The sequence below is a fragment of the Lithobates pipiens genome, unplaced genomic scaffold (genome assembly GCF_037356315.1).
Source record: "Lithobates pipiens isolate NorthernLeopardFrog02 unplaced genomic scaffold, aLitPip1_a1.2 Scaffold_30, whole genome shotgun sequence".
NCBI classification, from domain to species: Eukaryota; Metazoa; Chordata; class Amphibia; order Anura; family Ranidae; genus Lithobates; species Lithobates pipiens.
Window position 1 is genome coordinate 71,357,601 of NW_027507791.1, and position 16,135 is coordinate 71,373,735.

The 16,135-nt window shown below is 41.2% G+C and overlaps 1 protein-coding gene across 11 annotated transcripts in view; it reads left to right on the forward strand.

Annotated features, from left to right (window-relative positions):
- KTN1 (kinectin 1) overlaps nt 1–9,756 on the forward strand; it is a 210,426-nt gene extending 200,670 nt beyond the window's left edge. For 10 of the 11 annotated variants that reach the window (XM_077464417.1, XM_077464420.1, XM_077464419.1 and 7 more), the window contains 3 exons: nt 732–824; nt 4,116–4,236; nt 9,259–9,756. In XM_077464417.1, coding sequence (XP_077320543.1) covers nt 732–824; nt 4,116–4,236; nt 9,259–9,263 — 219 coding nt within the window. In that variant the 3' untranslated portion in view covers nt 9,264–9,756. The remainder of the gene's footprint in view (nt 1–731; nt 825–4,115; nt 4,237–9,258) is intronic. The other variant, XM_077464423.1, reaches the window with a different exon arrangement.
- Nucleotides 9,757–16,135: the final 6,379 nt, after the last annotated feature.

Consider the following 16,135-nt stretch of genomic DNA (forward strand, 5'->3'; position numbering starts at 1 on the left):
AGGGCCAGAAATAGATTTTGCTCTTTTCATGTTATTCCCATGCTGCCAGCTTTTCTAATTCTAAAGATGTGGTCTAAATAACAGTGGAGTTTAGGCTGGACATAGCTTGGCAGATTAGATTCTACCTCCTTAATGGTTAACAATGACTCAAAACCTGCATTGCACTGCTGCATCTGTCCATATCTCCTATGCTTAGATGAATGTTGGTGTGTGTGTGTTTTTATAAATATATTCAGTGTATATATAATATTTTTTTAGCATTTTGTCACACCAGGCTTGCGATTTTTATATATTAAAGGGAAATTGGGCGGCACAGTGGTGTAGTGGGTAGCACTCAGGACAGAACATTCCATATATCAATTTACCAACCAGTCTGCTGACCAACCGAATTAACCTGTCCAACGGCCTGTGTTAAAAACGGGTTTAGTTAGCACGCATTTGCAAACGCATACGTAAGCCCAGAAGTCCAGCGCTGTCTTCACTGGAGCCAATCCTTAGCTGGTCTTTGGATCTCTGAGGTGGCCATCTTGGATGTGGGAGCCAGATGTGACTTCCTTATGTCTTAGAGCTTTCAGACTGCTCCGGCAGCCTCCTGGGACATGTAAAGCTGTGCATGGAATTTCCTGCTGCTTTTGCTTTACCTGGTAAAGCGTTGTCTGTGATTGTATTTGGCAACTGCTGTGATTGATCCATTTTTATGTATCCTGATGTGTCTTCTCCCCATTGTTCAGGCACAGAAATCCCTGGACCTCATTCAGGTTGAAATACTCAAGGGCTCTGGAGACTCTAATGTCATAGAGAACAGTGGCATATCTCTTGAAAAGGTAAGTGAGTGACAGCACAATGTGGCTAAATCTTTTCCAAAGATAACTGTCTCTTACCCTGAGCTTGGCAAACAATTTGACTTTAGAGGAGCTAAAATTGGTTCTAGAGCAGGTGAGTGGGTCATGAAAGTGTTAGATTGACATTGGTATAGTAGTAGTAAACTTTGCTTTAAAAAGTGGCTTAAGCCATAATGTGCTTGTTTGCCGCTACATACTAGCACATTATGACATACTTGTCAAAGGAAGCTCTCCAGCACTGCGATGTTAGCATACAGGGGCTTCCATCGTCACCCTGTCTTCCTTCTGGGTTCTGTCTGGCCTCTTACAAAATTGCCCGGTCCTTAAGATTCATCTCTCTGTTCTGGATCAGCTCCCCCGAGCCTCTGCCTGTCCTGGATTTTCTGTTAGCGATAATGCTTTGTTAGCTCAAGTCAGTTGTTCAGGCAGCAGTGTGAGTGAGCGCTATGCAGCCAGACAACACAAGGAGTGGATATTTGTTCTTAATGCGGTATTAAACCCAAAGGCAGACATTTTATTGCAGTATACCAATTTTTGGATGTGATGGCTGTATTCATTTTCCTTTTTAGGCTTGCTTTCGTTTTTCATTTGGTGATCTAGCTGGCAAGTCTATTTTTTTTCAAAAGCACAAGCTCTCCAGCAGAATGCATTAGTTACAGACCAACCATTTAACACTGGCAGGTGTGCTTAAAATTATCAGCTTTTATTTATTAATTTACAACTTTTATACCAAAAGGAAAACGGTTTGCCGTAACTGATTTATAAAGTGTGAGCTTGAGTTTGGCTTTAACCACTTGAGCTCTGGAAGGATTCCTGACCAGGCCATTTTTTGCAATACGGCACTGTTGCTTTAACTGACAATTGCGCGGGTGTGCGACTTTGTAACCAAACTAAATTTATGTCCTTTTCCCCGACAAATAGAACTTTCTTTTGGGGGTATTTGATCACCTTTGTGTTATTTTTTTGCGCTATTAAAAAAAAAAAGGCTTAAATTTTGAATAAAACCCTATATTTTTTTTACTTTTTGCTATATTATCCAAAAAATATCTTCATCAGTTTAGACCAATATGTATTCTTCATATTTTTGCTAGTAAAAAATTGCAATAAGCCTATATTGACTTGTTTACGCCTAAGTTATTCCATCTACAAAATATGGGATAGATTTATGGCATTTTTTTTTTCTTTTTTACTAGTAATGGCGGTGATTAGCAATTTTTAGTAGCACTGCGACATTGCAGCGGACAGATCGGACACTTTTGACACTTTTTGGGACCATTGACATTTATACAGCAATCCGAGCTAAAAGCCACTGATTACTGTATAAATGTCACTGGCAGGGAAGGGAGTAACACTAGGGGGCCATCAAGGGGTTAAATGTGTTCCCCATGGAGATGTTTCTAACGGGGGGGGGGGGAGCGCACTGACGGAGTAGAGAGAGATCGCTGTTCCTGATCACTAGGAACAGCAGATCTCTCTCTGCTACCCTGACAGAATGGGTATCTGTTTACGGTGACAGATCCCCTTTCTGGCTCTGAGGAGTGATCACAGGTGGCCCCCTATAGCTCTTAAAGCTGCTGACGTACACCTACGGAGTGACGGTGGCTGGTCGGCAAGCAGTTAATGTGTTACTGTATTTAAATCTGACACCGTACCACCATATCTCGGGGGTGAGTGTATGATACCCCATCCCAAAATACACCAGGAACAACAAGGATAATCCTTTCCAATAAAAAGGGACAGGGAGGCACAGCAGACTGCAGCATTGTCAGTCTGGTGGGCAGTGGAGTGTTAGATGTATTAGCAGATTTAAATAAAGGAACAAGTTTCCTAAAAAAAAAAAAAAGGTACTATTGAGGCTTCGTATTGAAAATAAGGCAACGCTATTCAATAAAAAATCTCTTTTATTTTATAAACTCATTAAAAGATAGGTAGTGGGTTATTGCACAACCACCATACTGTGGATACAGTCAGTGTAATACACAATCTTATAAAAGCATGCTAAATGAATAATGACAAAATTGATGCTGGTACAACCTGTTGGTCTGTTCTGACGTGTTTCGCAGTCAGCAGCTGCTTCATCAGGGAAACCACATTAGAATCTGGGAAGAACCTACGAACATTTTACAGTACAAACATCATTTTTATATCTCGTGTGCAGTGATGTTTTGTACTAGAAAATGTTTTCTGACATTCTAGATGTTTCCACAGTTTTCCCTAAAGAAGCAGCTGTTGATTGCAAAACACGTTGGAACAGACCAGCGGGTTATACCGGCAAATATTTTGTAATCTATTTAAGATGTTGTGTATTATAATGACTGTAACCATAGTATAGTGGTTGTGTAGTACCCCACTATCTATCTTTTTAATAGGTTTATAAAAAAAAAAACTTTTTTTTTTTCTTCTTTTTTTATTGAATCGTTTTGCCCTATTTTTAGTATGAAGCCTCAAAAGTCTTTTTATTGGAAACTTTTTTCCTCCTTGTTCCTTAAATCTAATACTTTTAACACTCCCCTGCCTGCGGACTGATAATGCTGCAGTCTGCTGTGCTCATTCATCCAGAGGGGGGCACTCTAATACAGGAGGTGTGTTACGGGCCCGATCATCATATGAAAACAGAGGGGAACAAGCCTAGGTAAGGAAAACTGATGGAGTCACCACTTCTAATGATTGGTAAGCTGCAATATAATTGCATTTTTGGTTTTAATACTGCTTTTAAGTGGTTGAATGCAGGATAGAAGTTTATATTTTCTCTTCTTCCTCCTTTCCTCACATAATCAGTTGTACTCTATACAAACCTACAAAATTACCCTATACTAATCAGTTGTGTTTATCAAGATAAGACACTCAAGGCCCCATTCACACCTGGTGTTTTAGGAACTTGCCACCCAAAAGAAACTCCTACTTAAAAATGAATGGCACAATCCCAAAACTCCACATGTGAACGAGCCTTAGACGCCATGTTATCAAAAGTATTGGGCACCTGCCTTTACACACTCGTGAACTTTAATGGCATCCCAGTCTTAGTCCATAGGTATTTCTGGGGAGAACTCTTCCCAGAATAGTTGAAGCTGTTATAGCTGCAAAGGGTGGGCCAACTCAATATTGAACCCTACAGACTAAGACTGGGATGCCATTAAAGTTCATGTGCGTGTAAATGCTGGCGTACTTTTGACAATATAGTGTGTAGTCACCAAGTTTCCCAACATATTTTTTTGTAGACTAGAGAACTGTTGTCTACAAGATTGTAATGTGTTACACATTTCTTCACCCCAGGAGGAGCAGGGAAGAATAGAGAAGATGTTAAGTTTAAGCCAGACTGTCACACAACTACAGCAGTGTCTTCGGGCAGTGAACCAACAACTCACAAAGGGAAGAGAGAACTTTCAGATTATAGGTATAAGATGAAGGATGAATCGCTTTGTTTCTTTGACTCGTATGTTACCTTGTTTCAAGGCCTTGGGTGGCTTTCTGGGTAATACGATGGCATTATTAACTCAGAGAGATGCAATCATTTATATTGTGTGTAGGGCATAGACTCCTATCATGGTAAACCTATTATGAGGATATTCATTGCAAACATAGCTGTAAAATCCACTTGCCTGCTATACCTCACCTGTTCTAAAAGATTATTCCACTAAGGTGCAAATCAGTGGAGTGAGCAGAGGTGAGTGTATCCTTCCAAAAATCTACAGACTTAAAGCGGAGCTCCACTTAAAAGGAGGAGCTCCGCTTACCGTATTTGCCTCCTTTAAACCCCGAGACCCAAGTTCCCCCCCTCACTGCCTCATTTGGCACCTTTCGGGGGTTTTGACAGGTACCCTCTCCCACTTCCAACTGACAACCTTATCGCTAATCGCTGCATGATTTACTGCCTGTTTCCCTTTACCCAAGATGGCGGCAGCAGCACCCTGAGAACTGATTGAAAAATCGGCTCAGGTGAAGACACTGCTGGATTCATGAACAGGTAATTGTCTTAATATTAAAAGTCAGCAGCTACAGTATTTGTAGCTGCTGACTTTTTTTTTCTGAAGGAGCCCAGTGCTCCACTTTAAGCCCTGGTTCACACCAATGCAATTTGTCATGTGATTTGACAGTTCAAAATCACAGGCAGGTAACGCTTGTTTTATTGCAGAAGAGACATAGCATATCTTATATGTATAAAAAAAAAAAAATATACATAAATAAAATAAACTGCCTGTTTGCAATTTTTGTTATTAAAAGGATTAGCTCCATTTTAAATTGTTTGTCTCAACCCTCAAAATGTCTTTTTTGCTGGATAGCTTGGTTTGTTAAAAGTTGAAAACTATTACTAGTAAATTAACAGACTTACTAGCTGGATCACAATGTAAAAATATAGAAGAAAGGCATGAAAGAAAACTAATGCAGCCACTACACTTTAGAAGTTTTTCGTGTTTGATATTGATAATATATATTGTTATTGCTTTAGGCTCGGTTCACACAGGGGCGACTTGTCCAGGCGACTTCGCTGCCTGACAAGTAGCGCCCCGTTCTGTACTACGGAACCGTTCTAATAGGAGCGACTCGAGTTGCTCCGACTTAGAAAAAAGGTTCCTGTACTACTTTTGCGGCGACTTCGGGCGACTTGCATTGACTTCTATACAGAAGTCTTTTTGCAAGTCGCGGCAGGTCGCGGCACTGCAAGTCGTGCCCTGTACTGTGTGAACCGAGCCTCAAGCATGCTTCGGACAAACATCTGTTAAGAAGGTTGAAAAATAAAATGTGGTGTAGACTCAATTGAGCGCTTTATTTTTTTGCGTTTTTTGCTGTCACTTGTCTGCTTCTATACATGCTTATCCAGGCTCTTTAAGGGCCCTTTCAGACATGCATATCCGTATCCAGCCATCCGCTTGCTCAGCAGGGATGGCTCCGTTGATCCCTGCTGAGCCGACGGATGACAAGTCCATCTCTGCACACTGCAGGGACGGACCTGTCAGATCTCCGCTCTCCTCTATGGGGGGGACTGGATGATTATGGTTTCCATCTGTCTGGATTTTGCGTTTGATCGGGGCGGATCGGAAGTCAGCGGACACGTCACCGCTGGCATCCATCGCTCCATAGGGCTGTGTGGAGCGACCATTCAGATCTGCTGAAAAAAACGGACGGGTGGATCTGAACGGTCCGCACGTGTGAAAGAGCCCTTAGAGGCGTGAATCCAAACACTTTGTAAGCTCTGTGTTGGGGCCTATACAAGGTTAATGACTTCCTCCCTTAACATGACAATGTTTGAGCCTTGCGATTGGCCAGTTAGGCCCAAGCTCTGCATCCTGAGTGGAAGATGAGGAGGTCACACACTCCCCAACCCCTAAATTACAGGGCTGGTGGGGGGAGGCTCCATCAATGTGCCTCATAAAGGAGTAGATATTTTTATCATCTAGCTTTAGCATTTATAGGTCTTTTAATTTTTGCTAACAGTTTTTATGTCCATATCTAAGGACCTTTCCCGTTTTTTTTGTAATTGACAGTAACTGTGCTTTCCAGTGGTAGTAATTTCACCATGTACCCTTATCTAAGGCAGAAGTAGGCAGTAAGATTTTGAATGGGATGACTTGGCAGTGAAAGAACAAAAGCCTCGCTACCACTAGCAGGTCTTGTAGCTCCTGCCAGCAGATTTTCCTAGCAGATGTGCTGCTCTTTAAATCAAATTCCCTGTAGGGCGATTTAACAGAAATACATTACAGCAGCGCAAGTCATCATTTAAAGAAATTGCAAATGAACGTGTAATCTTCTTGTAAATAATGCGGCAGATAATAAGGTGCTTTTAGAAAGTGCTTTAATCTCCAAATTCTCTGTATTATATCAAAGTGTTATCATTCAAGTCTTGCCTCTGAGTCCCGTCGCCCAACGATAAGTGGCCGCTAATGTATGCATTCCCTCCATCTGTTTGGTAATTGGTGTTAACAAAAAGCTTTAATTATGAACTTTGTTGCATGACTGCTGCAAATGCAGTCTCTGTATGAATGACTCGTTCTCACTCCAGTGAGTTAGGGTCGCTAAAAGGTGCTCTTTTTGCACAGAGCGAAGCAGTCAGCATCCGGCTGTTGATTTTTTCAGGGCAGGTTTGAAGACAAATAGTTATCTAGTTTCCAAAGGCATCAGCACTGGGGCCTTGTGTACAAAAAGAGCAGTCGCCTTGCTTAAAACTCAACTCCAGACAAACGGCTGTGTATGTATATATGTGTGTGGATATATTTACGCATACTCTCATATATTTAACCACTTGCCTACAGGGCACTTTCACCCCCTTCCTGCCCAGGCCAATTTTAAGATTTCAGTGCTGTCGCACTTTGAGTGACAATTGCGCGGTCACGCAACACTGTACCCAAACAAAGTTTTTATCATTTTTTTTTTTTTTTTTTTTGACAGACAGATCTTTCTTTTGGTGGTATTTAATCTAATAAATAAATTTTTTGCTAAATAAACTGAAAAAGACTGAAAATTTGGAAAAAATATAAGTTTTTCTTAGGGGCTATGACATGACGGAGGGGGCTGACCTCGCTCACTGTTGGCACTGACCTCGCTCACTGTTGGCACTGACCTCGCTCACTGTTGGCACTGACCTCGCTCACTGTTGGCACTGACCTCGCTCACTGTTGGCACTGACCTCGCTCACTGTTGGCACTGACCTCGCTCACTGTTGGCACTGACCTCGCTCACTGTTGGCACTGACCTCGCTCACTGTTGGCACTGACCTCACTGTTTAGCCCAGATTTGCAGCACTGTTGGGGTTGTACTTTTCATCAGGACACTGATGATTAGTGCCCTGATTGCCGGTGCAGACATCCCCACTGAGGAATGCCGCTTACGGCTCTCCTGTCGTCATGTGCTGTCAATGTGAGGAGAGGAATGCCGATGACTGGTAATTCCTGTTTACACTGTGATCAGCTGTGATTAGACACAGCTCATTGCATGATAGAGACTGTCATAGGCTCTTTACCATGATCGGTGATGCGCTGTCTGAGGGACATCCTTCTAGAATGGGGATACTCCTGCCTGTCCGTCATTTTCACTATACGGCGGGAGGGAAGCGATGACAAAATCTGCGAGCAAGGAAAAAGGTCTGAGGAATTTAACAGGAGGGCAGTACTTTTAATATGAAGTTGGGATCAAAAACCACTGGAGCATGACCTCAAACTAGCAGGAGGAGCATTCAAAATAAAACATTTAGTAAAATTTTTAGGCCTCATTCACACCTGTGTGTTGGGGACAATTATGATTTCCTACAGAAGACTCAGCAGGGCTTCCTGCCAACAGCTGCAGGCAGGAAGTCCCATTCAAAGAAATATGAGGCAAACCATGACTGCAGCTATTTGCAGCCGTTTGCATGTAGTTGAACATGCAGTGATGACTTGTGGATAATCTGTCCTGGACGTAAAGAATCTGCACCCAGGGCCAATCATCCATCGGTGATCCCTGCATGTCCATTACATGCAAATGGCTGTTGGTGCTGTCAGCCACTTATTGCTTTGAATGAGGCTTCCTGACTGCAGCTGTTCACAAAAAACTGGTGAGTTTCCCCGCAGGAAATTGTAGTCTGTCCCAAACACAGGTGTGAATGAGGCTTTAATGAAAGAATAGTTGGTGCTTGGAACAGAAGCAGACTTTCAGCAGGAGGTAGTGAATTAATCAACAGTAACTGAATTTAAACATGCAATACAAAAATACTCCACAAATGTATTTACAAAAGGCAGTCCTGATAGGTCACTTAAGCCTGGTCAAACATGGATTGAACTTTGGATCCATGTATGGGGTAGGCTGATTGTACCCAGCAGTAATCATTGTGTTCTCCGGGGCCAGGAAGGCTTCCACCTGTGGTGGAAGGAAATAAAATCAAATCGTCTAGTAATTCTGCTGATCCATTCTTGTGATTTAAGTCCTAATGTATTTAAGTAATAGTTTAGTCACAAGTTGAAAAATGCAACAAGCTGGTTGTATCAAAGTTGATCAAGCTATCAACTTGGGTACAGTCAGGCTGCCCATACATGGTTTGAATCTTGGCCAGTCCGTGCTGAACAGGTCAAGATTTGAACCATCTATAGCCAACTTAACAGTGACTGAATCTGACCGGATCAAGTCATTATTTTGCATTTTCTTTTTCTTGGATCAGTCGATTTTTTTTTTTTTGATTTTTTTTTAAATCAACTTATGTTGAGCTTGGTGGTGTTTGTAAGCCACAAACAACCTAAATGTCAAAACTCAAGCTGCCTGTGTTCCCTACAATCTCAGAACTGGGTGACATTACATAGGAATACATGTAAAAGCAACCCACCATATATTAATTTGACCTACATATTATCTGTTTGCATGGAGTGCATCTTTTAATAGTCCTCCATTTGATGTTCATAGAATCTCGTTATTAAACGAACATGCTAATTGTGTGTCATGCCTCTCTCCGCAGGTTGAATTACCCGAGGGACTGTACCACTGAGGATAAAATGGAAGACATTGTAATCATGTTTTGCCAAAATTAAAGCCTTATTTATGTCTTCACCCTTTCTACTTTGTCAGAAACACTGAACAGTGCTACGTCTTTTCTAATTCTTATTAAACTACTGATTTAAACCGGACGATAATAAATATAAAAGAAAACACTCTGCAGACAGTTTAGTTTTATAGTAAAAAAAAGAATAAAAAATAAATTCTTTTTTGGATATATAGATCTTTACATTCCTGAAGCTGCAGTAAAGACGTCTACCTTTTTTTCTTTTTTTTTCTTTTTTTTATTTTTTCTTTTTTTGTTCAATACAGATTTATGCAGAAGAATCAACTATGGTAAAGATGATGTAACAAATATATATATATATATCCTTTTATTACAGACGTTGTACACTGTTTTACTTAAATCCACTTTGGAAGTAGACACCTCTTCGACCTCAAATAAAACACTTTATTTTTATTTTCTTCTGGAATGATGTCAGCAGATTAAGCATGGGCCTGGTGTTATAACTGCCAAGTCTTGGTTATCAGAGGCCAGTTTGAGACGTCTGAGTGAGTGTTTTGTGGCGTCTTTTGTGTTCCCACAGTGGGCAGCAGCTGCTATGGTTTTTAATGCAGATATGTAGTATGTTAACATATGCAGCAGAAATCTGAGAGCCCAAAGTGACCCTGACGCCTTAATAAAATTTAAAAAAGGAAAAAAGCTACAAATGAGACCTTTTGTGTACTCCTCTGTCCTGCTGTCTGTCGGTTCTTCACTTGAACTACATTTTCCAGCAGAAATTTCATATGCAACACACTTATGGGTGACTGTTAGCCCCTCTGCCAGAACATGCTGTGATGAAGCTTCTAGTGCATGAAACCACAGCACACAGTGGAGGTATCTTGCACTTCTGGGAGATTCTGACACTGGTTGAGTTCTCGAATGGCATAAAGATCCCAGGATGGGATGGTGATAGGACATTTGATTTTTTTTTAATAGGACTTCAGGGTCGCTTTAAGCCTTCAGCCCTTATTTGTGTCTTTGATAGAGCTTCATGGAGATTAGAAACACTGCCTGCTTATGTCCTACACTACAGCTCCCAGCACATCCAGCACTTATTTCTGCAAATTGTTAAATGGTAATAAGTAAAAATGTATATGTTTACAACATATGCTGCTAGCTTTTTGCTGCATATAATGGTGTTCAATACTATAAGTTCACTTGAAGCAAACCAAGGTGCCTCCTTATAGCCAGAAAACCCTTTCCTTTCTTGTTTCTCGATTCAGGAAATCTTTAACCTTATTCTGCAATAGGCCAGGCCAAGATAGCCTCTCCTCCTATCAGCATGCTTCAGTTATATTTTGGTGCCCAAGGAGGATAGACATCTTCTTCTGCTTAGCACTTTTTAGCTGCCCTTGTTTTTTTGGTTTTTTTTTTTTCTTTCTTTAATCAGTTATTTTTCTTGCTGCTGAAGCAATCTGTTGTATCAGGTGGCCCCAGCTTACATTTTACGAACGGACTTTGGGTGTTACTACTGTTGGTGCCAGCATCTGCACCCTGGAATCATACTATTCTTTTTGGTTATGTTGGGTGTGGCTTCACCCTCCCCCTTTTTACACAGGTTTTCACCACAGTCATGGAATACTTTATGGCCCAAATCAACAAGTTATTTGCTGGCTCTGTTCCCAGAGGCCAAAAGTGCACAGGGGCACCCTCTTCTACATATTCAGTATCAGTCTCTGCAGCCATTGGTCACATCACTCCAGTCTTACAGGTCACTTAAACTCCTAAAGCCGCAAAGACCTTTCCAACAATTTCCCTCTGGGTGTTGAGGGAGCAAACAGCTTATCAGGATGCTTCAAAATTGAATATTGACCATGTACCTGTTTGGTAAGGGTTCTGTGCATTAGTGGTCTATTCCCATTGTGGTTTTGGCAGTGCCCTGCCTAACAAGAAGATTGTTGTTCTGCTAGAGGAATATGCATATGCAAAAGGCACATTGGCTAAAGTGCTGGTCTGCAAAACCCTTGTGTAAAAAGCTTTTGATCCGTAGGGCCTTTGAGAGATGGACTCTCTCTTCAGACCTTCTCTTAACATCATCAAAGATGTTACTGGTAGCAAGAGAAATCCTCTTTTTTGATGGAAGATACCTAGGAAACAGAGTGCAAAGTCTTCTCTTTCTTAAACCTGTAAAGGTTCCTTATGTTTCTCCACTCCTCCTACCTTATGTCGAGACCCTCCAAGCATGGATTGACATTCAAGCCTTCCTCTACATAATGGTGTGCCCTCCACTTTCCAGAGTGGGGGATGTTTGTTCCCCTTTGTGGGTGCTTGGGCAGCTTCCATTCCAGATGCTTGGTTACAGGAGGTGGTATCCTGGCGCTATGAACTGGAATTTTGCTCCCTGCCTGCCCTTCGTTTTCTTCCTTCAACCTTCCTGTGATTCTCACACACACGCGCACGCACACACACACACACACACACACGTCCAAGTTCCTGTGGTAGAATGGCTCCAGTGGTTCTTGCTGCTGCTTTGCTGCAGAATGGAGGCATGCTTGTAGTAGCAGGGGTAGTTCTGGGCTTGCCTAAAGTTGTTTTTTTTTTTTTTTTTTGGACCACTGTCTAATCCTCCTTTAGGTGATAATTTAATGCAAAGGTTAGATTTTCTGTGTCCTTCAATGTACTCCCAAGAAAATCATTTTACATGGACTACAAAAATGCTTTTATCTGGGTGCTTTTCAGAAACTAGTTTTATTTAGCATGTCCAGACCTCAGTACCATGCTTCTCCCAACTGCCTTTGTCCATTAAGTGCCACACTGGGTAATAGAACTCTTTGGACATGTAAATAACTTTTTATGGGGTTTGAAATAATAAGTTAAGGCTATTGTAACAAAGGGAAATTTAGTTTCCAAAAGAAAAACGTGAAGGTTTTCTAATAAAGGTATATTTAATAGCAGGTAGCCTGTGGTGTCTTTCCTAAGGCAGAATCATCACTTCTAAACTTTTAAAAGGTCTGCCAGACTGACTTTAAATTAGAGGTCGGCCGATTGTGCTGATAAAAAGCCGATTCTACAGCGGGACTTTGAAATGACTTCTGTAAGAAGTCAGTGTGAGTTGCCTGAGTCGTCATAGCAACACTTTCCTCCTCTCTGGGCAGACTGCCAAGAAAAGAACTAAATGATACAATGTTTACACTTCAATGAATGAAGTCCTCTGTGTGTGTAGAAGTTCTCAGTTTAACCATTTAAAGACTAAATCTTTTCTGACACTTGTTGCTTACAAGTAAAAATCCTGTATTTTCTGCCAGAAAATCACTTAGAACCCCCAAAAATTATATATATTTTTTTAGCAGAGATCCTAGGGAATAAAATAGCGGTTGTTGCAATATTTTATGTCACACGGCATTTGCACAGAGGTCTTTCAAATGCATTTTTTTGGGAAAAAATACACCATTTAAAAAATAAAAATAAAATAAAAACAGTAAAGTTAGCCCACTTTTTTTTTTTGTCCAAAAGTTTTGACTACCCGTTTTTATTTAATATATATAGGTTTTTTTTTTTTTTTTATCTAGATCATACATACAAGTAAACTGATTGGAGGTTTGTTTTGTTTAATAAATGTTTAAGTGTAAGAAATTTTCTGTATCACTTATGAAGACTGCTTTCACACTGGAGCGGGCAGGCGTTGATGGTAAAACGCAAGATTTACCATCATTTTAGCGGTGCTATTTGGCTGCTAGTGGGGCACATATAACCCAGCTAGCGGCCAAGGAAGAGGTTAAATGCGCCCATGAAGCAACACTGCCAAATCGCATTGCATGCTCTTCGGCAGTGGTGCCCATTCATATCAATGGGCAGGAGTGGTGGAGGAGCGGTATACACCACTCCAAACGTGCTGCTTGCAGGACTTTTTTTTTAAGATCCTGCCAGCGCATCGCCTCAGTGTGAAAGCACTCTGTCTTTCATACAGACTGCAGGGGAGCCATTTTGCAGGCACTTTACAGGCGCTATTTTTAGCCCAAAAGCGCCTTAAAAAACGCCCCAGTGGGAAAGGTGTGTTAGATCAAGGGGGATTAAAAATAAATAAGTAAAATAAAATCGGCCTAACATATCGGCCCAAAAAAATCGGCATCATATATCGGCCGCCATGATTTCTAAATATCGGCATAGGCCAGAGAAAAACCCATATCGGTCGACCTCTACTTTAAATAACTGTCACGGAGATGCTCTGTACTCTTGCTCCAGCATCCAAAGTGACAGGAATAAGTTGAATTTAGTCCAACTGACGATACTGCAGGTGTGTTCTACCTTGGACTCCAGTCTTGGCAGAGGGATGGGGCCTGGAATCCAATGTGGAACACTCCTGCGGTATCATCATGAGCAGGAACTATAACTTGGGATCCCCACAGACCATAGCTGTCTTAGACAAAGGGATTCTGTTTCTTTTGTAACATCCATTGCTAGTGCTAAGATATGTTTTTAAAAACTGTAAAAGTTGTAAGTATTAAAATAAAATTATATATGATTCACGTCTCTCAAAAGGCTCTGTAAATAACTTTTTAGTAAATCCTCAGGCTTAAAAAATCTAAATCCTAAATTATTGGCATCCCGTGGTAGCAATTTGAGAATATTCTGCATGCTGTTCACAAGCGCATGCTAGATTTGACTGATCTTAAATTAATCTTGTATCCCAGTCAGTAATAAGCAGAAATAGCACATGTATGTTGCCACATTATCTGACCACATGGTCAATGTAGACAGCCAGTCAAGTGATCCTTGCTGAAGGAGAGTGTCCTCACATAATTAAACCACAAATTTTTGGTCTTTGAACATTAAATTCCTAATCTTGAGGCAGGATTGTGTAATCTGTGGGTAGGGAAACAATAGCTCATTCTGCAGGAATTGAATAGTATTTAAAAATGACTTCCAGGAATTTAGCAGCTTTGCAAAAAGTGCAGGCACACTATGAGTTAAGTCCAATTAGCTGCAAGTCACCTTTTTTATGCCTATTAGTTATGTAATATGTGACAAGTTTATTGCACTCCAGGAGGACACACTCTGACTGTGAGAGTGGAGCACATGGAGCAGTTATGCTGAAACTCCCCTCCCCTGCCTATTGACAGAAGTCTTTGTATTTTGTGAATTCACGTAATACAAAGGCTTCTGTGGATGGGCATAGCAGTTCCACTGCCTCTAGAAGGAACTAAGACCACTTTGAGTTATCTTCCTGGAGCAGCAAATAAACTCGGATATGAATAACAGAGATAAGTTTACAACACAGCAGGTACTTTGTAAAATTTGCAGGCATACTATGAATTAAGTTTAATGAAGTAGCTCTAATTTTGTCGAATTAAAAGAAGTACAACAGAAACTCGTTTTGGCTGTACTTCTATGGATCACAGGAGTGCAGTTCGTTCTGCACTCCTGTGACCCGTTTTCAGCAGAGCGGGCTGAAGTCCTCTCTCTGCTGACATCAGAGTCGGTGCAGGCTTGGTGTCATTACGACCACGGAGTTGGGATCTGCCCAGATCCCTAGAACGACACCCAGCTCTGCCTCTCAGTGAGCTGCTGAGAGCCTGAGTTGGCTGTTCCTGTCCCCTTCACAGCGCAGCTCTTCAGTGAGCGAGGAGGGGGCAGAGCAGACAGTAGTGACAGTCAACAGCTCTCTGCTCGGGGAGCTGTGAGAACCAAGCGATCAGCAGTCTTTGCTTGATTCTCAGTGTTCAAGGCATCTGGGGACAGATGCTGCATCCACCTAGGCAAGTATGAATCTAAAACAAAATAACATTTTTAACATTATGTATCCGAGCTGAGGGAAGTTTCTACTTTTGGTGTTTCCTTATAGCAAGCAGACTAACACATTTCTCCAGCTGCCTGAAAATTGTCTTTTTGGCAAATAAAGCTTAACACGTCACCTGAAATTGTCTTGAACTTTTCTCTAATCTTGTAACAACAAGATTTTCATCTATGATCTCCTTTACATGTATTTATAATAGAAATACAATCAGTTACTTTTTGTAGCAAGAATAAGGATCAGTGTCATCAGGCTTTGGGTAGTGCTAGGCTTACTTTTGATATCGGTTTGAGAATTCTGAAGATCATTTATTATTCGTTGACAGGTGCTTTCAACCTAAAGCTGGCACCCACCTGATCTACTTAAGGTAATTCCAGGGGGGGAACAAAAAGGTATAGTATATCTTTTTCCTGATGAAACAAAGGTTTGCAATAGGGTTAATAGACCTGGAGGTGTCTGTAACATGGAACTTGGCATTGCTGGAAGATTGGTTAAAGTACTGCAAACTGCACTTCATTGTTTCCAAATGTAAAATAATGCTCCTAGGGGAAAAATAATAAGTTAGGGGTACGTTATTGGCCAGCACTGCAAAAAAAAGTTGGGGGTTCTTGTGTCAGATGGTTGCAAAATGAGTGAATAGAGTTTTAGGATGCATCACTAGATGGATCACCAACAGAAGGTTCTGATTCTTTGATGTGCAGTAAGTCTTTAGTTAGACCTAATTTAGAATGCCATGTCCAGTTCTAGAGACCTCACCTACAAAATAATACCGCCGGCTCTCACCGCTGTCAGTCTACAATTGTGACTGGGAAGAGTACCCTGGAGTAGAGTGATCTGAAAGTGTGGCTTGAAGCACTCGTCGAGCGTAGAGTGAAAAGGATGGTTTATGTGGACAGCTTTACCCCAGATGAAAAAACAAACTAGAACTCGCGCTCAAAGGAATAACTGAATAAAAAGAATAAGACCGCAGCAGCTGTTGCAAACGTCCTAAAACCCTATAGAGTAGAATATTTAAAATTGACAGCGCTGGCGGAATAAAGTGCTAACATAAAAAACAAGTGA